The sequence below is a fragment of the Carica papaya genome, chromosome 4 (assembly GCF_054855325.1).
Source record: "Carica papaya isolate Zhongbai chromosome 4, ASM5485532v1, whole genome shotgun sequence".
NCBI lineage: Eukaryota > Viridiplantae > Streptophyta > Magnoliopsida > Brassicales > Caricaceae > Carica > Carica papaya.
Genome location: NC_142312.1, coordinates 1,823,429 through 1,846,937, shown reverse-complemented (window position 1 = coordinate 1,846,937; position 23,509 = coordinate 1,823,429). Strand labels below are relative to the sequence as shown.

The 23,509-nt window shown below is 36.3% G+C and overlaps 2 protein-coding genes, 1 long non-coding RNA gene and 1 pseudogene across 6 annotated transcripts; 2 read left to right on the top strand and 2 right to left on the bottom strand.

Annotated features, from left to right (window-relative positions):
- The first annotated feature begins 16 nt into the window (after window positions 1–16).
- Window positions 17–5,289, top strand: LOC110809066 (BSD domain-containing protein). Its single transcript, XM_088217239.1, has 3 exons — window positions 17–709; window positions 1,363–1,550; window positions 4,255–5,289. Exons 1-3 carry the CDS (start codon window positions 118–120, stop codon window positions 4,969–4,971), a joined length of 1,497 nt encoding a protein of 498 aa, XP_088073365.1. The 5' UTR covers window positions 17–117; the 3' UTR covers window positions 4,972–5,289.
- Window positions 5,290–5,342: 53 nt separating this feature from the next.
- Window positions 5,343–8,766, bottom strand: ACR1 (ACT domain repeat 1). Of its 4 annotated transcripts, none has more exons than XM_088217241.1 (8): window positions 8,410–8,766; window positions 7,828–7,989; window positions 7,653–7,698; window positions 7,141–7,255; window positions 6,951–7,018; window positions 6,220–6,864; window positions 6,034–6,138; window positions 5,343–5,961 (listed from the first exon to the last, which is right to left on the bottom strand). In XM_088217241.1, the coding sequence occupies exons 2-8, from the start codon at window positions 7,899–7,901 to the stop codon at window positions 5,581–5,583; spliced, it is 1,434 nt and encodes a 477-aa protein (XP_088073367.1). In that variant the 5' UTR covers window positions 7,902–7,989; window positions 8,410–8,766; the 3' UTR covers window positions 5,343–5,580. The 4 variants fall into 4 exon arrangements, with proteins under 4 accessions (XP_088073367.1, XP_088073368.1, XP_088073366.1 ...); XM_088217242.1 differs by having other exon boundaries at window positions 7,828–7,969; XM_088217240.1 differs by having other exon boundaries at window positions 7,828–7,986; window positions 8,410–8,765.
- A 1,021-nt stretch (window positions 8,767–9,787) lies between these two features.
- On the top strand, window positions 9,788–11,625 carry LOC110809074 (protein PHLOEM PROTEIN 2-LIKE A10 pseudogene; annotated as a pseudogene).
- A 1,052-nt stretch (window positions 11,626–12,677) lies between these two features.
- On the bottom strand, window positions 12,678–15,379 carry LOC148266185 (uncharacterized). The gene is made up of 2 exons (XR_015818247.1): window positions 15,198–15,379; window positions 12,678–13,199 (listed from the first exon to the last, which is right to left on the bottom strand). It is a non-coding gene; the product is annotated as an uncharacterized LOC148266185 (long non-coding RNA).
- Between the last annotated feature and the right edge of the window lie 8,130 nt (window positions 15,380–23,509).

The following is a 23,509-nucleotide window of genomic DNA, read 5'->3' as shown; positions in this document are numbered from 1 at the left end:
TACAGAAAAAGGGAGAAAAGAAGTGAAACGATGTCGCTTCCAGACCACTCAGAACTCCCCCATATCCTTTCCTGACTTCAGCTCTCTGCAAGTCACGATTGCAAGTGCAAGGTCCAGATGTCGTGGTTAGCTAGATCCATAGCCAACTCTCTCAAGCTTGATGACGATGAATATGACGATTACCGTAATAGCTCCAACGACAATTCTACAAACCAATCAAAGCGGGAAGATCAAAACCAAACCGATCCACAATCACCATCATCATCGCCTAATATTCCCCGAGGCGTCAAGGAGGATCTCTCGGAGCTCAGCAAGACCCTAAGCCGTCAATTCTGGGGAGTCGCCTCCTTTCTCGCTCCTCCTCCGCCTGAACAAAGTCAGCCATCTGATCGGCCGGATAAGGAACAGCCTTCCGATCCGGATGCCTCCGACGAGGCTGTGATTGCAGGAATCCGCAGTGATTTTGCCGAAATTGGAGGCAGATTCAGGTCAGGCATATCGAAGCTGTCTAATAACATTGCTGTATCAGAGATTACTAAGATTGCTTCGAATTTCCTCCAATTCGGATCTGAGGAAGAGGGTGTCGCCAATTACCAATTCGGGAATGCGGTTGGTGTCTCCGAAGAGGTTGTGGCGTTCGCTAGAGATATCGCAACGCATCCTGAGACTTGGTTAGATTTCCCTTTGCCTGATAATGATGATTTTGAGGGTATGTATTTTCACTTGCTACAATATATTATATTTTACTATTTTCGATATAGAAGATTGATTTAGCAAAAAAATGTACATTTCTAGTACCTGGAGGTGGAGGAGTTTTTGTCGGTAGATATGGGATGTGGGTTGGCTTGTTGCTCTCAAGCTGCTGCTCACATTAAACGTATTTGTTTTTTTTTTCCTTTTTGATTTTGTTTTCCTCTAGTAATTATACAGCTCTATGGTGGACTTTATCTCTAACTGAGTTTAGGAACCAAGTCTACTAGTGGACAAATTTTCTGAACTAATTGTGTCCTGAGAGAGGTATATTTAAGCTTAATATCTTAATTTGAGTAATGGAGTGGTATAGTTTCAAATTGACGTCTGGCTGTTGAGCTGTGTCGTAGTTGCGTCGATCTATGCACTCTAGGCAAGACTTGTCACTTCAATCCTTCTTGTACATGTTTTTTGTTGAGATTAATCTTGATTAAGGATTCATTTGTCTGGACTTTTTTTTTCCATATGCATATTTGGCTTACATTTTGATGTGCAGTTGAAATGACAATGTGCTTTCATATGTTTATTCCTGTTATGATTTATCGGATTTTGCTCCTCTTGAGAATGAAAATCAAGCTGATATCAAAGATCTTTTTCGTTTGATTTTCACAGATTTTGACATGTCTGATGCCCAACAAGAACATGCTTTGGCAGTGGAACGACTTTCACCAAGATTGGCAAGTCTTAGGATTGAACTTTGTCCTGGGTATATGAGTGAAGATTGCTTTTGGAAAATTTATTTTGTACTTGTGCATCCCAGACTCAGTAAGCATGCCGCAGATATTCTGTCGACTCCTGATGTAAGTGAGGTTTTGTGTAGGATTAGCAGTCACCATCATTTTGTTTCTTCTGTCCTTCATTCGTTTTCATCTTTTGTACTTTCTGTTCGTCCATTTTTTGCAATTGTTGCTTGTTGAAATATTGTGGCTAGTATGATGCAAAATGGGTTAGGTTTAGATTTTCTAAATAGATTAGAAATGATAAGTTTTTAAACTATAAATTGTTATACTATTTAGGAGTCTCTTATTGTAATTTCAGTATTTTTGGATTTTATTCTTTTTAATATCTAGTTTTCCCATACTTATTAATATTCGTATTTCTGAACATAATCCTATTTGCGAAAGATTACTTAAGAAGTACTGTAAATACTTTTGGAATCTCATTTTTGAGAAAATTCAGTTATATAATGACTTTGAGAATTGTCTCAATGCTTTTTGGTTGTATGATGTAATCAAACTCTTAAATATAGTTTTTAAAATGTTTAGTTAACAAACTCTATATATGATACCTAAGTTTTCACTCCTAAATCTCTAAATAGGTAAATTAGCTATAATTTATCCTACATCAATTGATATGAGAGTTAAAATCTTACATTGAAAACCCAAAAGTCTATTCCCAACATAACCACCTTCTTACCAAACAATAGGAAAAAATAAATAAAAGAAAACCCTTACTCCCATAAAACAGCAGCCAGTTCAGGTCAACCACCACAGCAGGCAAATAACTGACACAGCCATACTGCCAACAGCAGAACCTTCCAATCTGCCAGCATCCAAAGCCCTGCCTTGAAACTCTTTCAAGAATTCGTCACTTGCAGTTGCAATAGCACCCCCAGCCACTGCTTCTCTCAGTCTTCAGCCTTTTTTGCAGTCATGTCTCACACTACCACACTACAACTACCATCTCCTATCGTGCCAATTGCTATGAGGCTTGCTCTGTTAGGTGAAAAAAAGCTTGGCCATGAGCCAAATGCATGCTTAGCTGTGAGTAGGACTCACCAATCTGACCTATTTTGACTCCTTTACTAGCTGAGCTTGACTAGACCAGGTCCTCTTTTACCAGTTCAGTACTGGTTCAAAGATTTTGTTTTTTGTTCCTCTCTTTAGATTGCAGAGTCTAGCTTCAACAATGGCAAGTAATGTTGAACTAATAATAGACAAGATGCACGAGGCAGACACTAATACCATTTTTGGAATAATGCAAATACAATTAATTTAAATTTGAAAAAAATTAAGAAACTTGTGTGCTGCACAAGTAATCCTGCCAATTCAAAACTTAATAAGTTGCACAAGTCCTTGTAGCTAATAGGTGACATGTCGAAATATTGCTGGAGATATCAAGAAGGTAAAAGTTGAAGCTCCTGATTTTGAGGGAAGAAGGGATTCTTGTTTCTTCCTCAATTGGCTTAGTCCATCAAAGAATGTTTCAATTGGTATGTTATATTGGAGGCATAGAAAGTTAGATATGCCAACATGAAGCTTGTGAGTCTGAAAAAAATATGATGATACAATATTGATGAAAATCTGATGAGAACAGAACAATCGGCTATTGAAATATGGGACGAGAAGAAAGTTATTATTCATGAAGATAAATACCTCCTAATTACTTCGAGAAAATCTGTGAGAAAGTTCATACCTTAATATTTTCACTAATTGAGTGTATAGATAAAAATTAAAGAATTAAACATTTGAATTTAGTTGGTATGAGATGATAACATCAATTTCCGACCCTCCTTCCAAAGATAACAAAATTGTGCCTTTCAAGTGTGAAAAGATTAGATATATGGGTTAATATTGCTCAAAGAAGAACAACCTACATGTTGAAATGGAACAAAAGGAAGAGATGCAAGGGAGAGGGAATCATTATATGTCTATTGATGAAGATGATTTAGGTGCTGAACAAGTAGGCCTTTTTTTCACCCTTTAGGGAGCTGCATCTTAGCAATGCCTAGGGTGGAGAAACAAGAACTACATATGAACTATTGCTCAAGATCGTTCCCTGAAAAGGAGCTCTATGGAAGTTATACAGGAAAAACTTGCTACTGATTTGTCAACATATTGAAGAAAATGCTGATTTCACACTTTTAGACAATTTTGTATTTCCATTATTTTTGGTATTGAAGAAATGACCAAGCGCAGAGTTTGCTGAATTTTCATGATGAAGCCCGAAGATCAAGGTTTGACATCCTTTGTCACTTCAAAAATTGTGGACGAGTTTTCTCCAACAAAATGAGAATGGTGCAAAATGGATTAGATTTAGATTTCTGAAATAATTCAGAAATTATATTCTTTTAAGTAAAACTATTATATTATTTACCAGTCTACTATTATAATTTTAGTAGCTTCAGAATTTTTGTTCTTTTCAACATTTAATTTTTCTAATTTTTACTAGTACTATTGTTTTATAGTTTAATCCTACTTGGTAAAGGTTGCTTAGGGGAAGCACTGTAAATGCCTTTGTCTCACTTTTTAGACAATTCAGTTGGCAAAAGGAGTTTTTGAGAATTTTCTCATTCTTTCTATATTTGTGACATAATCAAATTCTCAAACATAATGCTTAAGAATTCTTGAATTGGAACTTAAATATACCACATTGGAGCTGTCTGGAGAAAAGTTTTACTTTTTCTTTATATCTAAGAAGAATATTATATGTTCCAAGAAGAATAAAGGAAATTTCAACTGTCTAACTGCTGCAACATCTTGCTATATTTGATGTTGTGTGCAGATTTTAGAAGCCAGAGCTATGCTGTCACACGTGTTGTGGAAAGAAGCCAAGCAAAATCCAATGACAGAACAAAATGAGTTAGAAGTTGGTCCTTCCCATTCCAATGAAGTTCCCGAGCTACCACGTGGAGAGTCTCTTCCTGTGCCTTCTGGTCCATCTCATGCTCCATCTGAATCAGTGACACCTGGGACATCAACTGGTGAAGAAGCCCCTTCAATTGATTCAGATGACTTTGAAACAGAGAAGCACCCGTTTCAAAGTATGGAGATGCCAGTTATTGATAAATCTGTCATTGAGGAAGAACCAGTGCATCATCAAGGCAAATCGCAACCCATGCCTTCTAGTTCATCTAGTATTTTAGATGAGAAGTTTGAGGATGATGGTGATGGTGATGATTGGTTGAAAGAGGAAAATTCCGAAATAGTTAGTATGGGTGGAACCCCGATACCTCTTGCCAACGATGAAGATGTATCATTCAGTGACCTTGAGGATGATGACGATGTGCCCGTAACTTACAAGAAAGTGACCTCTGGTTCTGATTCTTCAGCAAAAGACTCCCGAGATTGGGTTCAGCTGGGAAGAAACTCCACAGGCTCAACTAAGGATATTAACCCTGTTGGTGAAAAAACTACTGGTTCTGAACAGGTAAGTGTCCATAACTCCGAGAACAAGGAATCAAGTGACTGGCTTGATCTGGATGACATAGATGAGATGTGATGATGTCATGAAAGCCTTCAAGGTGTTTTATGTGTTTTATAGGGTAGTGTTGTCCACACTTACCCAATTGATATCTGACAATCCTCTTTTCCTTTTGCAATAATTCATTTACTACGGAGAGGGGAATGCAAATAGCACTTACCAGTTAATACCTTTCGATCTTGTTACCTCATTGTGAATAGCCATTATATCCTGAATTTCATTGCTTCAGCCTGAGTTTGGTTTGGAGACTATATGTTTTGTACATAATGGCCAGTTGAGTTGGATGATAATGTGAGCATGAAGTATGCGCTGTAATTTGCAGCGCATTCAACTCTATTTGATTTCGTTTATACAATTCATCCATTTCAAGAGTCTGAGCAGTACAAAACTTCTCTAAAGTTTTTTCTACATAATATTTTTATTGCAAAAACTGACATAAATACAATTTTTTTTTAAAAAAGAACATAGATGCATTCTTAGAATAGAGGGCATAGATAAATATAATTACGCTAGGTAGTAACTACTAATAAAGTGATAAACTATCGAGCTTCTATGTACAAACCCTGTGTATACCTACGAGTACAATACAGAAGAAAATCTAACAGATCCCAAGTCCCAAGTTACTTGTCAGGGCCGGATGGAGCTGAAATTGTGAGAAAGTCTTTCGAACTGTGACCAGAGGAGGCTGCCAAAAGAGAATCTCGGACTCTCTTCCGCCCTACTGCCACTGTTTCTACCGAGACTCGTCGTTGAAGTAAAACAAGAACTCCTACTGGAAGACTTATTCACCACCGAAACAGTTCCTCCAAGCTCTTGCCTCACCCTCTCCACTGTGTTCAGATTCACATCCTTCCCTGCAGTATCTGTTACATAGAAGGATCCCGTAGCTCTGTCTCCCTGTACGCCGATCTCTGCTCTGGCTATCGACAGGCCGTTCTCCCGAAACACTCTTGTAATATCAGATAACAAACCAATTCTGTTCTGGGTGCATACATCCAACCTCAATCCCTGTATATATTGGTTGATATTTGATCAGTGTAAATTTAAATTGGAGTATTATTTTTATTCAGACATGTTTACCTGAGAGGTTCTTCGCTCGATTGCAGCAATTAAGGATTGGGTAAGCTTATGTCTTTCCATCTCTGAATCCAAAATGCAACCGTCTTTCTGCCTTATAAAATACTCCTATATGATAATACACAGATTAGAAAATGTCAACAACACAAAAGGGCTGTAAGCCAAATCCATGATCTTGTAATTTGGTACCTGATCGGCCAGCGATCCCTTTGAACTAACCACGGCATGGAATACGTCGTACTGCAAGTCAGTCAACGCGCAGACTGTATCAAACAACAACTTTGGCCGGTCTCTGCTTCTCACATTCACCACCGAGTATCCTTTCTCCTTACATGTCTCGATGGATACATGTGTGTTCGTACACTCATTCAAGTGACCGTACCAGCCATCGCCGCAGCTCTGACACTGCTCGTAATCCCTGTTGGCGTACATTAATTGATGCAACCTCCGTTCTGTCTGAGTCCGGTCAGCGGCGGGCATGGCCAACCCGACGCTCCTCCTCTCCTCCTTCCCGTGATGGGACTCGACAAGATGTTCTAAATGCTCGTTCAGATGGGCTAAGCATTTGGAGTCTGAAATGGGTCCGCCATTTAACCCATTTTCTATGTAGATTATGCATGCGGCTTGGCTGTTGTGAGTCCATGCCACAGCTGCTGTGATGTGGTATCCTAAACCGGAGATCGTTGCCGATATCTCCGACAACAAACCGGGTCTGTTCGAACCGGTCAACTCTAATGCCGTGTTCTCCGTCGACATGCATCTTGACCTCACCTCCTTCCTGAGGCCTTTTGGTATGTCCTTCGAAATCCCTCCTCTTCTCGTTGCACACAGACACTGTACAAACATCGAGATATATATCCTCAATATACGATGTAAATTATATAGGTATACGTATATACAAAGAAGCTGAGATGGATTACCTGTTGAATGTAAAGGAGGAGGCTTTTGTCAGTAAGCTTACTCCCGAGATGATCAGTTACGTGGAACACTAGAATCGAAACAAACCCACATGAATTTTAGCCACCGCGAGCAAATATGAATTTTCATAAATATAAATATATATATTCACATATATATAGATATATTGGAGAAGATAATAAATGAACTGACCATCCATGAACCATCCGCCATCAGAAGAAATGTATGATTTGGATATAACAAGATCAAGATCTGTTAACACCTGAACCATCTCTAGCAAAATTCCATGCCTGTTTGCACTGTCAACCTGTCATTAATGCAAAATTTCAAAAGCAGCCTGGTATTATAATCATGATAATCACCGTTTCAAACCTCATATTTTTGGGGGATTGATAATTTTCATTTGAAAAAACTGTACTGGTAACTAAAGTATTTTCACGTGAATTGAAATTCCTACTAAGTTATCTTCTACTTGTTTAATTAACCTCCGGCATCAGCCATATCGATTTCCACTAAAAATATCTGCGTTCTGCAACTTGCTAGCCTGATTACGTACGTCAGTCTGGTTGGTCTCGACCCATGACCCAAAAACAGTTTTATTTTTATTTTTTTTACGGATATGGAGAATTGAGATTAATAAAAAGTGATATGTGCATATACATTATGTATATGTATATATTAGACAATAAATAAAGAGACCTAACCTTAACAAGTGTGGCGTCCGGGCATGCATCATTATCAATACAAACTCTGCAGCATCACCAGAACCAATCAAAAAACCTATTTAAGCCATGCAAACAGCATTGATAATTTCATGTAAAATTAAATGACGATCAATTATAAACCTTAAAAAATAAAAAGAAAATAGAATCGAGTTACCTGGGTGGGTGAATTCTTTCGAGGAGTGATTCAAACTCAGGATCGAAATACGGCTGGTATGCTGAAACCTCCATCTTTTCTTTTTTCCTAATTAGTTCCTTTTTGTTCTAGCTCAATGGAGACCCCTTATGATCAACACCACCTTCCACATTTATATAGCTGCTATTACATTAATTAAAATTATATATTTATATATAGCAAATGTATATGGAGGAGATAAGGAAGCGGCGTTGCTGTAGTGTGTTTCATAAGTTAGACAAAAACCTAATACACCCATATTCCAGATATATATCGTTGACAATTTTTTATAAATTCAATATCTCTAACGTTGAATATTTGTCAGAAAGAAAAAGAAAAGGAAACAAATCAAATCAAATAAAAAATATATGAATATTAATTAAGAAGTGATCGATGAATATTAGCTTCAGAAGAAAAACACGAAAAAGGATTTTTGATCGATTTGATGATTATTTCTTCCTTGAACGACAAAGGACGATATACTTAGAACAAAACGGCTCTCAATCGAGTAAAATTAAGTTCAAAAAATTGAAGAAAAAGAAAAAAGAAAACAACGAAAGTTACCTTATTAGAATTAGAAATAGAGGAGAAACAGCTGATGAAGAAGACGACGACGCAGAACAGAAAGCTGATCAGAGGCTGGCTATGGCGTCGAGTGCGTGGCAACCTTAACACTGGGTACTGAGTTTTGTGGGAGAATCCACTCCCTATATGGACGTTATATATATATATATATATATAACAAATACGATACGACTCTTCCCCAAACTTGGAAACCGAACCCAATTGCACCTTTTAATTTTCTTTTTCAAATTTTAAATTATTTTCTGGTATTTATTAAAGGAAAATTTGCATATATATAATGATTATATCATAGTTATTAGTTAATAAAATAATAATTGGAATCGCAGTTTCCTTTCCACTCTGCCACTGCTACTTAGAATCACGACCTGATCCGGAAAGGCTTGGTTTCATGACCAGAACTTTTGGAACGCGGCTGAGAGTTTGGCCACGTGTACTTCTTGTCTGATACGTGGCCATTCCGTCATGGTCTCTATCAGATTAACGCCACGTGTCATGTTGAAAATCCACGAAGGTTTCTTCTGGATTTATCATTACACTGATTTCGTGGTCAAAAATAAAGTAATTAGATAAGCTTGTGAATGTGCGTGTATTTAAGTCTGTCCCCTCTGAAGCTTCTCAAAACGCATCGTTTTTATAATATTATTATTTTTTTCTTAATATTTATTGAATGTATAAGAAATAGACTTTAAATTTTAAAAGCTATTAAACATTTATTTTTTTCTATACCATTCTTATGAAATTAAGTATTGTTTGGTTTAATCTATCTTTAATTAATTTTTAGATTTAATTAATATATTCTGTATATATATATATAAATTAATTATAATATGATTTTGTGTTAGGAATTATTACTTTGAACAAAATTCTTTTTTTTTGTTAAACATAGTATAAATTATTTAATAAATTTCATAAAAATTAACAGATATGTTAATCCAAATATAGTCTTCAACTATGATTGTATTTAATTTAGATATATTCGTATTTTATTTAAAAAAAACATACAAATTATTTAATAATAAAGGATTATGAAAATAATTTTTTAAAAAAAAAAACAATTTGTTTGTGCTTAATTATTATACAAATATATAAATTTTGGATTATTCATCAATAAAGTTATGTATATACATATATATATATATATATAGATTTAGAAAATAAAAAGTAAAAAATATGTTTAGGTCAGAAATGGAAGTTAAGAATCCCTTCAATCTTGGAGACGACAAACTTATTATACATTTTCTTAAGCTGCACACAATTTGTGCTTTTAGGCCCATAAAATTACATCTCCACCTGCCCCACAACCCCTTTATGTTTCAGTTTCAGCTTTTCTATTTTAAGCCATTAAATTAATTTTATCGTGGCGGTTCAACCTTGAACAAGACTAAACTGATCATCATCATCATCATCATCATCGTCAAATTATATCCTCTGAACAAATAAAAAGATGATATGGATAATACAAAAGAGTTATGGAATTTATATAATACATTTATTTTGAAATTTAACATTTTCATTTCCTGCACGAGACGCCTCTTTCTTCTCTGCCAACAGCTTCGACGTCATTTCCTTCCTCTTCCCTCTTTCAGATTTCTTTACTTCTTCTTCCTCTTACTCTTTCCCTGGTGATCTCTGTTGTGTCTCTTCTTCCATGATTCCGGACCCAGTAAAGCTTTCTTGCTTTCATGGAAGACACACTCGATAAAAAGCAGGTCTTTGCTTACCACTATCACTGAGCTACAAAGGGTTTTGCTGAGGAGAAGTTACTCGTTTCCCCTTCTTTGAAAAGCCCAGAAATTTTCTTAATCTATTCTGTCTTCCCAGTTCCCAAGCAAATATTTGGCGTTGTATTATATGGACCTGCAATTGGTTAAGAAAGGTTTGAGTTTTGCCCGGAAAAACAAGATGTGGGTTCTTCTCTTGACTGCTTTTGGGTTCACCAGTTATGGCGTCTATAATGTTTACTACTCACCCGAAGTGGCTCAAAAGAGGAGAAGAATTTCTAAGCTGTTCGAAGCTATGATTTCGTTAGCAGAAGCAGTCTCGGAATCAGCGGGGGCAATCAGCATCGTCTCCAGAGATCTGAAAGATTTTTTACGATCAGAATCCGATCAAATTCCAAACAGTCTGATACAAATTTCAAAGGTTACAAACTCAGACGAGTTCTCCATCTCGTTAACAAGGTTTACCCAAGCTTTAACCTTTGGGCTTTTGCGTGGCTATCGATCAGAATTAAGAAAAAATGACAGTATAAAAGCAGATTCTAGCTTTTTGGATCAAGCCATAGATAAGCTTTTTACAAAAGCTGGGTCTGGTTTTGCTTCTGTTGTTGTTGGTAGCTTTGCCAGGAACTTGGTCATGGCATTTTATTTAGATGGATCAGACTCAAATTCAACCAATTCAGTTGGGTTAAACTTGGATTCTGCTGAAAGATGGGTCAATTTGGTTTCGAGCAATCAGTGTAGAAAACTGATTGTTGAGTGCATTCAGATGTTTGTGAGCACAGCAGTTGCTGTTTACCTTGACAAGACTATGCACATCAACACCTACGACGAATTCTTCGCCGGCATGACGAATCCAAAGCACGAAAGGAAAGTGCGAGACATGATGGTAACAGTCTGCAATGGAGCAATTGAGACACTTGTAAAGACATCTCATCAAGAAATAACAAGCTCCATGGATGGAGGACCAGTTGCAGACAAAGATGAGCTACTGGTCTTGCCTGAACTGAAAGCAAACCACTTAGTTAAAAAAAGATCTTTGGTTGGGAAACTATCTTCTGCTTTAGCATTGCCAAAAAACAGGAGAGTTTTGCTTGATTTGGCAGGGGAGATAACATTTGAAACAGTGAGATCTTTTCTTGAGTTTTTGCTGGAAAGAATCTGTGATGGGATAAGGAGGATTTTGAAGCTTGTTCATGAGACTGTAGCTGAAGCTGGAATTGAAACAGTGAGATATGTCAATGCCAAGTCCTCTGCCATGGTTACAGTTTGTCTTTCCATGTGCTTGGACATTCTTGATGGTGCTTGGATTTCGATGCTTGCTTAGGCTTAGACCTCTTCCATGGATTTCATGCATTTGATTTGATTCATGGGGTTGATTAAATTTTGTTTATTCCATAAATATCCTAAAAGTATACTTGTATTTTGTTAATATAACATTATTACTGCTTTGTCACGTAATAAAGCATTTCATTCAGCTTGCAAAAAACTACCATAAGTTTCAAACTCATGAAGTAGGAAGATAATAAGAATTGATCTCGTGATATATAGTCTTTACTCTTTAATTCTTAGGATAATAACTTTGATTGTAGCACTAAATAGGGAATTTCCAAACACATCAGTTACACCTAACACGTGAAATGGATACATAAAAATGTTGTGCTCAGTCTGAAATACAATAATCAAATCGAAAGTATCAGAGATTTCTAGAATTATATTATTTAATAAACTTTCATAAACAATTTGGTCGATTAAAAAAACAACAATAGTAACTGCAACAGAAGTTGAATATGCAATAATAAGCTATGGCCACATACTCAAATGAAAATTAATTAACACTCACGACTCTCGTATAAGAAGCTAGACCAAGTAAGAAGTGTAGAATAATTAATTCATAAAAACTGTCATTATATAATAATCCATCCATCAACATATGTCACTTCCCATATCGAGTAAAAGTGAAATTCTTTAGTGTAGTCAAGAAGAATTGGTTACGTCATAGTCTGTTATTAATTTTTATTTAGAGAGAGCGAAAAAAAAATTAGTTTTAGACTTTTTCCATCTGGAAATTGTTGAGCTAAATTACGTCTGCTGGCGCCTGTGGGCTGCGGGTGGGGGAGGATAGGGTTCCATGAAACTTGCTTGTTTGTATGGGAGTCAGCTTAGCGGTTAAAAGCTGCAGGCCAATAATACGTCTAGATGCTGCCAATTTGTAGATTTACCTTGTTTAGTTTGGTGGCAGCACATGACTTCTTTTGGAAATTTATGGGCAACTAATGGTCCATCCTTGTTTGTCTCATCAATTTTACTTCGAATGTGTTTTATCCTTTTGTGAAACCATCAATTTTATACTTCCAAATGCCTTATGGATTTACACCTGCAAATTATTTTTTTGAAAGATTTTGACAGCTTTTTGTACAAAGAAAGTACGGAGGATTAGACCAGACCAACCAACCGGAAAATACATGATGCTTTGGAGGCGAAAAATTCACTCGAAATTCAGTAAATTTATGCAGCAACAATATAATATTTGAGGCAATCTAGAAATTACTGGATTTCTATGAAATGTTAGAAGAATAACTTATGCCTTCAAAGTACCATCTTAGTATGATACAAGGAAAAACTATCTAAACAAAGCTGCCAATCCGGAACAACATATTTTCAGTTGGAATGTTGAAGATAAAAAGAAAAATATTACAACCAGAAAATATCCTTACAATTCAGATTCATTTTTATCCTGCAGCACTACTATTTTTGAGCCCACGATGACATGTAATACATTTTGCCTCGTTTCAGATTCTCTGTCGTAAATACACGCAGAAGAAATTAATTCTCCAGCTCAAGTCTCTTCCATATGAAAACTGGAAAAAAAGATCCCCTTCTTGAACTTCTGTGTAACAATGAATCAAGAGAGAGATTGCAAAAGAAGATCCTCTAAGCTAAGTTGAGCTTGTATCGATCTCCTTTGCAGCTGCCTCTTCCTGAAGCTTCTTTTTCCAGTATTCATCTAGAGGAGGTCCAAATATTGCCTTCCCAGAAACAACTCCAATCCTACAATCCCAAATATTGAGTATATTAGCTCACTTTAATCACGTGGCAAACACATTCTTTAAGATCATTAGACTGCAGATTAATGCAAAATGTGAAGTGGAACCCTTCGTGGAACAGAATCACAGAAGATCAAAGATTGGAAGTTGCAGAAAACTCTTGTTTTGCATAGAAATTGTCAAAGAAATAACCTTTTTTGTCATTAGCTTGCATGATCAAGCTAACCTAACATGTCTGTCAAACAAAGAAACTAAGAGTTACTAATTTTCTCTTCTAGACACCATCTTAACTAAAATCTTTAAAATCTTGAAAGACAAACGCTCTGTGCCCTGAGGCCTGAGCTCGACTACATCAAAATATATGATCTTCAAGCTCCAAAATTAAGAATGCACTTGCACCTTACATTGCTTGAACTGTTTTAAATGAGCCTGACCAACACTTTTGTTCTCATTATATTTATATATATATATATATATATGTCAAGTTAGACCATATATCAAGTTATGTTAAACCATGTATCAAGTTAGATATTTTGAATTTTGTATTGCAGTTGCTGAAAGCAACTGACCAGGGAAAACCCTGACATCCTGCAGGCTTTAACCACCTTTGAACTTCAACAAAGAAAGAAACCATGGTTATACAGTAAATTTGCCAAAGTGGAGGATTCAGTCTTTCAACTGCCATCAAGACTGGCATATAAGAGAATTATGATCAGAAAACACTTTGCTAAAACATACAATAGGCAAAACCAAACCACTAAATATAATGAAATTTTTTTCTAGTACTTGTGTATGTATGAAGTAAATAAACATGACCCTGAAGGAAAGTGCATGAATCAACTTGAGGCAATACCCATAGAAGCTACATTTAAAACTCTGAGTTTTCCTTGTAAACTTCCTAAATTCATTGAATTCGAACCATTTCAAGAAATAGGATGCCTGGTTCTTATCACAAGACAGAGGCAGCCAGAAATTTCATGAATTTAATCTCAAATACTGCCACAACATTCAAATCAATCAAACAAAAGTTGTGGTTAGTATTAAGTATAAACATAGTATTCCAAAAAAGTGAACCAAAAAAGCTTTTACATTAACTTCCCTTCCCTTTTGTTATAATTTTTAGCTTCTACTATATAATTCTGCTATTCACATTATTGAGAACTTTATAATTATTTAACAATCACAAACAAAAATGCAAGAACACAAGCCAACAAGACTCAGGTTTCAAAAGTGAAAAATAATAGGGTGTTTTGAGATTGCTTAAATAAATATGCTTAAAGCACTTGTTTCAAGTTAAACACTTACTCTACATTTGATTAAAATCTATTTTTTTCTTATTCAATTCCTAAATCTCAATAATTTAATATGTGAAATTCACAGTCATAATTCATATATTTTAAGTATAATTAAACTAATTTCACCAAATCTTCAATTCCTAATTGTGTTTTCAATTGTTAAGTAAGGAAATCATGAAAAAACCCTAACTTGAATTCGATGTAAGATTAACATGAAATTAGAGGATTAACCTGTATGATTACATGTGTGCTTGACCAAAGATGTTTATTGTAAAAAAATAAATATTTATTATTTTGTAAATCTTGAACTGCTTAAATCCAGCAAATCGCTTATAACTTGAGCAGCAAACGAGCAATCTCGGAAACTTTCTAAATACCTAAATTAAGTATAAAAACAAGTCTTGGAGCTCTATACTGAATCAAATCAATGGGGTAATTCCACTATTGTATGAATCATACCACATATGACACTGTAAATTTCGATATTCCATATAAGGGAAATTAGCATTATTAATACCAAACAACCCCATTGATTAACCAGAATTCTCTCGAACTGGGTCCTCCAAATTTCATGTTATTAGAACCAGACCAGGAATAATTACGCATGCGAGATGCTTGTGAGTAAAAAAAAAATCTGAGGAGCAAACACAGGAGCGAAATCAATAGTTATGGAAACCAGAAAATAATAAAGAATAAAGGAAACTTACACGACAGCTCCAATCACCAAAGGAAACGAGAGAAACCTACGTCGACCAAACATCTCTCTCTTTCAGGTGTCTTCAATCAAAGAGCTCTGTTATTTCCTGCTTGCAATCTCAAGGTTTTCCGGTTCTTGAACTGGATAAATGGCTGCTTTTAAGCCCAGAACACGCCCCTGTTCTGGTCGGCCCAATCGCACTCGCTGTTTTTATGGGCTTGGGTTCCGTTAAAATTTATTTATTTGTTTACCAAAAAAATTATTTGAAGTTTATTTAAAAAGTTAAAATTTTAAAATATATTTTTTGCCTTAACAAATAATTTCTTAGTTGAGATTTTAACTGGGAGTAAAGATTGATTTTTGAATTACTTAACTTTTAGAAATATAGTTTATTAATGAAAATTTATTATCATATATGTATTATCTGTATTTTAAAAATAAAATATTTAAGAAAACTATACTAAAATTACGTAAAAGCTCGAAAACATTTATTATCAAATAAAATTTTGTAAATTTTAAAATGTTTAGGTAAATGAAAATGAGCTAATTAAATATTTGATTTAATTTATTTTAAAAGGAAAAGTCAAAGTTGTGAACTAGTATGAAAAGAATCAGTACTGTGTAAAACTCTAAATATCAACTAAACACAATTTGAAAAACCAACCAATAAAATAAAAGGTTTGCCAACTACTAAATTCTGTTTAACAGAGGTTGGTGGATAACTAAATTTGGCTAGAGGCTGCACACGTGTGACCGAGTTAGTTGGATTTTTTTATTTTTTTATTTTAAAATACAAAATATTTAATAACATACAACTATTTAATTTAATAATTATTACGATTAATATTAATATATTATTTAATTAATAAATATATGAATTTTTATTAAAAATTAAAAATTAATATTTTAGTTTGTGGAAGTTCAAATTTTCTAGTTACTAACTCCAATGGTTTTTTTTTTTTTTTTTTTCCGGTCAAACAGCTTTGTTGCTCCTTTAAATCCTGTTTGGTCAAACACAAATTTTCTATTCAATTTTTAGTGCTGGAAAATTCATTGTTCATGGTGTTTGGTCCAACACCATATTTATAACATTAACTTTAGTCATGATCCAACACCCCTATAATTTTTTTTCTCTTTTTGTAATTAATTGTTAGTCGCGTAAGTTATATAAATCACTTATATTTTTAATAAATAAGGAGGTCTGCTGGATTTAAGTTTTCTTATTCTGTGTGTTTAAAGTACACAATATTTTTTACCTTGTCATCTTAATATTATGTAATAATAATATTCAAATATACAATTGATTTTTTGTTGAGTTTCGTTAAACAAGAGGTAGTAAAGTTGGAATGTAATGGTTAGTACAAAAAAGGGTTAAAATATTCTTTTGAACTATTTGAAGATGTTCAAAATTTATTTTGAATTTTTTTTTTTTGGGTTCAAATTTCTCACTAAACACCTAAAAACATGATAAAATTTTTCTTCTTTATTAACTTTCTCTAACGGAATATGTCATCAATGACAAAACATATGAATGGAGAAGTCGTGTCGTGTTTATTTATTTATTTATTTATATTCAATTTTTTTTACTATTTTCTTTTTAATTGCTAATTCGTCTACCCTTCTCTATTCCTTGCCTTCTTTTCTAATCTTTTTTTTTTTTTTCAATTTTGTAGGCCTTTTCTTGATTTTTTTTAAACTCCATTAGCCCAACCTTCTTCCTCTTCCCAATCGAACCATTCGCCTTTTAAGGACAACCCATCCTTTGCCCGACTTAGAATAAGCTACCACTAGAATTGACTTTTATCCTCGTATCACATACAACTCTTATCTTTATTTTTATTTATAACCATCTACCTCGAATGAACTCTATTTGTTGTATGGGCATTTATTAAGTTTTTCTTATTTTAATACCCTTTTCATTTTCTTTTATTATCCATTCCACACTTTTCTTTTTCTTTCTTTTTGTTTTTCCACATTTTAATCTACTTTGAGGCTATAAGCTTTTCTTTTTTTTTCCTTCTTAAAGTCAAGTCTACTTTTTTTTTCTCTGTCATTTCCCTAGTTAAGCATTTAAGAGGCCCTATAACATGATAACTTCCCCGAGTGACTCCTTTTTTCCTCTACTTATTTTCCTTGATGCATTGTGTTTTATTTCATACTCTATTATCACCACGCCTTCAGAGCCAACCAAGTGGATTGATCAATAATAAGCATTAAAAAAGATCTAAGGATTTTTTTTCACAAAATGGACCCTAATTGTAATCACCACTAGACTTAGCTATAACCGTTTAAGTTTTTGTTTGTTGTTGATCTCTACCACTTCTTCTATAAAACTGTTAAATGCCTTAAAAGATTTTGAGACCCAAGCTTTCAGTGGCATCTGTTCCACTTTAATCTTATCTATTTAATCAATGTATTCATTCTCATTATCTTATTTTTGTAAATTGTAAAACCATATCTCTAAGCATGCTCTCCCTGACGTAAGAACTTACGTGACATGGATTTCAAATTTAAATAATAACAAAAACTTGCCATTATACAACCTTATGATCTTTTGTTCTTTTTTTAATTTGATTACAACTTTCAGTCTCGAGACTTATAAATCAAAGTCATTCTTAAGCTCCCCTACCACATATGTATGAAGCTAAGTATACTCCTTAATACAAGAATTGAAGCGCATGAGACCCACCTTAGTTTCTCCTTTTGTTGCAATTATAGGTCTTTCTCTTGTACTTACAGTTTTAAAAATTATCTTTGTCATCCATCTCCTTTGAATTTGAGTTTCTCGTTTACTTCCTATTAACCAATACTTCCTTCTAGCCTTTTTTTTCCCCCTCATATGACACTTGTTATCTCATCTTAACCAATACTTTCCCTTCTATGTTTTTTTAGATCTCACAAATGTTTAAAAAAAAAAAAGGTAATCCTATATGACCTTTATTTTATTTTTTTATAATAATACACTTTTAACACAACATAGTTCATGAAGTGTAACGTCCTGTTTTTTTTCTTTCAACGGCGTTATCTCAAACATATTAATATAGTTCTAACACCCAACATTTAAGTATTTTTATTTTTATTTGATTATTATTATTTTTTATATAAATATAATTATTATTTATATGATTTTAACTTAATTTATTTTATTTTAATTTGATTTAATAATAATAATAATAAGGTTAAAAAAATTAGTTAGGGATTTAATTGAGAATAATTTTGGAGAAAATAGGTGAAAATTTGGATTCTGGGGGTACTTTTGAAAGAAAAATTAGAAACCGGAGGTCAAAATGCAATTTAAAAAAGTTACGCCGTGTCAGCTGCCTGGTCAGCAGCCCCGACCAACCAGGACACGCCAGGTGGCAGAGGCACTGACGCGGGAGGCCACGCAGGGGGAACTACGTGGCCGATCTGCGTGCGCGCAATCGAACGGTTGAGATCCGTTCCCGTGCGCACGTACGGCCTAGATTTAAAATGCACACGGACGACCCAGATTGCATCGCGCACGGACGACTCAGATTGAATCGCGATGAACGGTTCAGATTCACTCCCTATTTAATCGCGATTGGATGAACCAGATCAAAAGCGGATGGATATAAATAACCCCATCCACACCCAAACTCTAACCTTAACCACCAGAGTCCCTCGCCGGAGAAGACAGCCAGCTGCCAGGGAGCCGACCGCCGCCACCCGCCGCCGCACCGGAGCAATTTTCGATCGCCAAACGAGGTAAAAAAAATTTCTCTTGCATGAAATTCAATTTTAAACCCATCGATGGCCAAATCGAAGTCAAAGAACTAGCCAATTGGCCGAAAAATGCCGCCGAAGCTCGGAAGCGTCGCCGCGGGGTGTTTCGAAAAATACCTCTGACGAGGCCCTTCTCGATTCCCGTTCGATGTAATTTTTTCACCGTTCTGATCACCGTTTCCTTCTCTACAGGTTGACCGAAGCAAAACACCCAACCGCAACATGAGCCAGAGGAGCCGCCGCACCGGAGAGCCCAACTGCTAGTGAGTTTCAGTTTTCTACATTTTTTGGGCCCACCGAGGACCCTAATATATTTTCTCGCAGGAACCAGTGCAAGTTTAGCTGAATTCAGCTGAAAACAGCCAACCCGAGGCGGATCGCCACCGCGGGCGGCGGAGCCACCGTGCCGAAATTTCAAAATTGGCCGAATAGGCCCTTGGTCTAATTTTTTAGTTATTTGGGACATGTGTAGGTACCGTAAGCGCGTTTCAGTTCCTGAAGAAAAATTCAGAAAACCCAAGGACTACCCGTAGGTGCAGTAACCATCTAGTTTTCGGTATTGAATCAAGTACTTATTTCTTATCATGGAATTGAAGTTCAAATAAATAATAATACGATCTTTTGTACAAATTAAATAGATATGCTTGATTAATTACGGATTGTTAATGGAGTCCAAATCGGACATTGTTTTCTATCGATTACTGTTGATTTATTATACAGTCTAAAAGCATGATGATATCTAGTTTATATATTGTATGGTTTAAATGCATGTGTTATTGTCTTATTTGACTACTGTTTGATTTTGAAAATCTAAGATATAATTGCATTATTGGATGCATGTTACTTGTTTATGTATTTATGTTTGATTTGGTGACAGAGACTTAGGATAAATAAGAATGGGATATGATCTGATAAATGGATAAGATGACAGTCTCACTAGATATCCTGGGAGATGGTGGACGGACTGGGTTCATAGGGAACCTTACCGTGAATGTTGTCTCATACCAGACGGGATATGGAGACTTGGTCATTTAGTACTCATACCAGACAGGGTATGGGGACGGTCCGCTTCACCCTCATATCGGACAGGGTATTGAGGTTTAATGTCTTGACGCTCATACCAGATGGGGTATGGGGACGACCCTAGAATTAAGATTGTTAAGGAAAATAGTTCACGTGTAGCGGGGACACCCCCTATAGATCCCCATGAATATTAGTAGGCTGGTGAAACGAAAAACTGTGATAATTAATTATTGTTAATTAATACGAATTTATGATATGTTCTATGTTACTAATTATACATGAAATTATGATCTGTATGATACTATTGCTTTTATAATGTGTTTCCATAAATTTCACAATGGTAAGAAAAATGGTAAATGGTTTTATTTTAAATAAATGTATTGGTTTAAATCTACTGCTTCATTGGTTGTTTTAATTTTTTTTACCAACCTTTACTTCTATGACGGTGATATAGTGTGATGTCCTTACTGGGCTAGTGTAACTCATTCTTTATTTAACCATTTCAGATCAGGATGACCCGGTTCTCGAATCTTATCTACAAGAAGGCTACGAGTAGATGCTAAATACCTTATAGTTTCCTTTATTTTTCCATTTCTCGTATTTCTTTCAGAGAATTTGTTTCGTGATATTTGTCAGTACTTTTGAGTTATCGTGTAAGGGATATTAACCTTAATTTTTATTTTGCTTCCGCACTCAAATTATTATATGAATTTCTTTTTAAATTTTCGGAGTCGTTACAATATGACACACGTATCTCATTCTATAAACCAATTCAATCATACACATAAAGAAAATACTAAAAACTAATTGTTCAATTTCTAAAAATTTCTCAAATGTATATGCATCAACATAGTAGCTTACGAATTTTATAAATTCCCGTGTTAAACATGAGTTACATTGCTACCAAATATGTAATTATCTCGTTTTACTAGTCGTAATCTTTGCTCTGTCTCCTCTATATGCTAGGTTCGAAAACACACAACTCTGATTCAGTCCCCGATCCTACTTCATATGTAATTGATAGAGAATGAGTACATACAACTCAGCACAGTAAATTTAAATCACAAATATAGCATGAAAATCTAATTAAAAACTCATTATTCTATGTTCCCCCCATCTCCCCACTCCCCCCCCCCCGGTTACATTGGTCACGCCTTCTTTTCTACCTACACTTCCCTCACTACTACTCATCTAACTCTAGTGTAATTATCACATCTCCTTGATGATAAAGTGTCAACTCTATTAGGTGTACTTACCCTAAAATACCATCCTCTCGGCCCTGACCCGGCTACTCACCCATACTGTTATCCCCTAATAACACCCCCTATCCGTCACCAATATCGGCTACTCCTTTTCCTTTTCCACCACTTGACCCCCAATTGGCCATCCACACACACACTGTTACTGTTTTCTTTCGTCACCAACATCGACAACTCAGCTCGTTACCAGTCTAGCAACTCCCAGGCATCACCAATATCGGCGTTCTGCTTACCTTTTTGAGTGACGACAACCAATATCGGCATCCCAACCCCAACCACCACTAGTACATCATCACCACATCCATACTCAATACACCACACATACATGCATACTTAACCCACATGCAAGTCATTTCAACTTCAATTATCGATAAACAATCAACATTCCCATGCAACTTTCAAATTCACAATCATATTTACATAGCACACATAAATACACACACATACAAATACACACACATACAAACACGCACATACACACGCTCACTGTTCTCTATCCTACTTCCCAATCCCCTTTCTCTTTCGCTCAACTTCATCCCTCACAACACCTGCATCTCTTTCCAACCACTCTCTGCTCTCAGTCCCTCTCTTCCCTCACCTTTTTGTTCCTAATCTCACGGCACTTTAATCTCTCGATCACTATGTAATGACTAGAAACAAAAAGAAAAGAAAAAAATATATATTTATAATAGGTAGAAAACGACACCGTTTTAAAGAGAGGAGAAACGACGTCGTTTTGAAAGAAAAAAAAACGACTTCGTTTTGGGATGAAGGAAAACGACGTCGTTTTGGGTAGGCTAGTAGGGTATAAAGGGAGGTCGGGAAAGGGAGAAGGGAAGGGAAAAAAAAGAGAGAAAATGAGGGAAAGAAGAGAGCGGAGAAGAAGAATGGAAGGAAAGTTCCAAAAGGAGAAAGGAGAGGGTCGGAGCGGAGGGGAGCGAGAAGGGAGAGAGAAGGAGGTCGTGGACGGACGACGTGACCGGCAGAAAGAAGGAAGATGGAAACGGGAGGTACGGTGGAAATTTGAGTTGTTTTGGTGTGGTGTGTGTGTTGTGAATTTTAGTTGCAGGTTGCGGGGTCTGTAATGGCGCGATGGAGTTGAGCGGTGGAGGTAGGCAGTAAAGTGTGGGGTTATTCCGCACGTTCGCAGAGGAGACCGGGGGAGAAACGAAAGTATGGCGATGTTGGAGGCGTACGGGGAGCCGTGGGGGAAAAATGGAGGTGGTGCGGGTAGAACAGAGTGAGGAAGAGTGAGAAGGCAATCGAGGGAGTGCGGGTGGGAGAAAAACCCGAGATGACAGAAAGAGGTGTGTGCGTGGGTGGAGGCGTGGAGGGAGTCGCGAATAGGAGGCGACGTATTCCCCGAGTGCACGGTGGTAAGGGCGTGTGTATGGAGTGAGACGGTGCAAGCCGAGAGGTTTAACCGCCCTAGGTAGGCGAATAGTGTAGAGCACTTGGGATTAGCATGGTGTAAGGGTAGATGGGAGCGTGCGGTTTAGGATGGGAGATTTGGAGCACGTTGGTGGGGTGTAGTGTGAGCTGCCGATGTTGGTGGCGTGAGGAGGTGATACGTGTGTGTGTGTAGCCTAACAAGGTCGAGAGGTGAAAGAGAGTGTATGAGTCACCGGTGTTGGTGACGGGAGGTGATAATGCTTGTGTGTGTGCGTGGCCCAACGAGGTCGAGAGTTGGAGGAGTGAGTATGAGTCGCCGATGTTGGTGACGCGAGATGATGGTACTTGTGTGTGTGCGTGGCCTATTTAGGTCGAGAGGTGGAGGAGTGGATATGAGTCGCCGATATTGGTGACGTGAAATGAAGGTGCTGGTGTGTGTGCGTGGCCTCTTTAGGTCGAGAGGTGGAGGAGTGGATGTGAGTCGCCGATATTGGTGACGTGGAATGAAGGTGCTTGTGTGTGTGTGTGGCCTCATGAGGTCGGGCGATGGGGGAGAGAGTATGAGTCGCCGATGTTGGTGACGTGAGCTAATGGATGGTTGTTGTGTGTGTGCGGTTGCTTGGCCGTACTGTTTCCTTGGGGTAGGACCTTGATGATTAGTGTAGAGAGGGGGGTTATGAGTTGTTTTGGGTTGGGTAGGATAACTGCATATAGACATTTCTGAAAATTCTTGTCACTGCATACTGCACCTACAACTTGATTTTTATCGTATTGAGTTATGTGAACTCACTTCTCATCATTCACAGGTGGAGTAAGAACGGAATCGGGATCCGAGCGGCTGGTAACGGAGCCCCGTCGGTTATACATAATTAAATTAAATATTTATTATACATAATTAAATTAA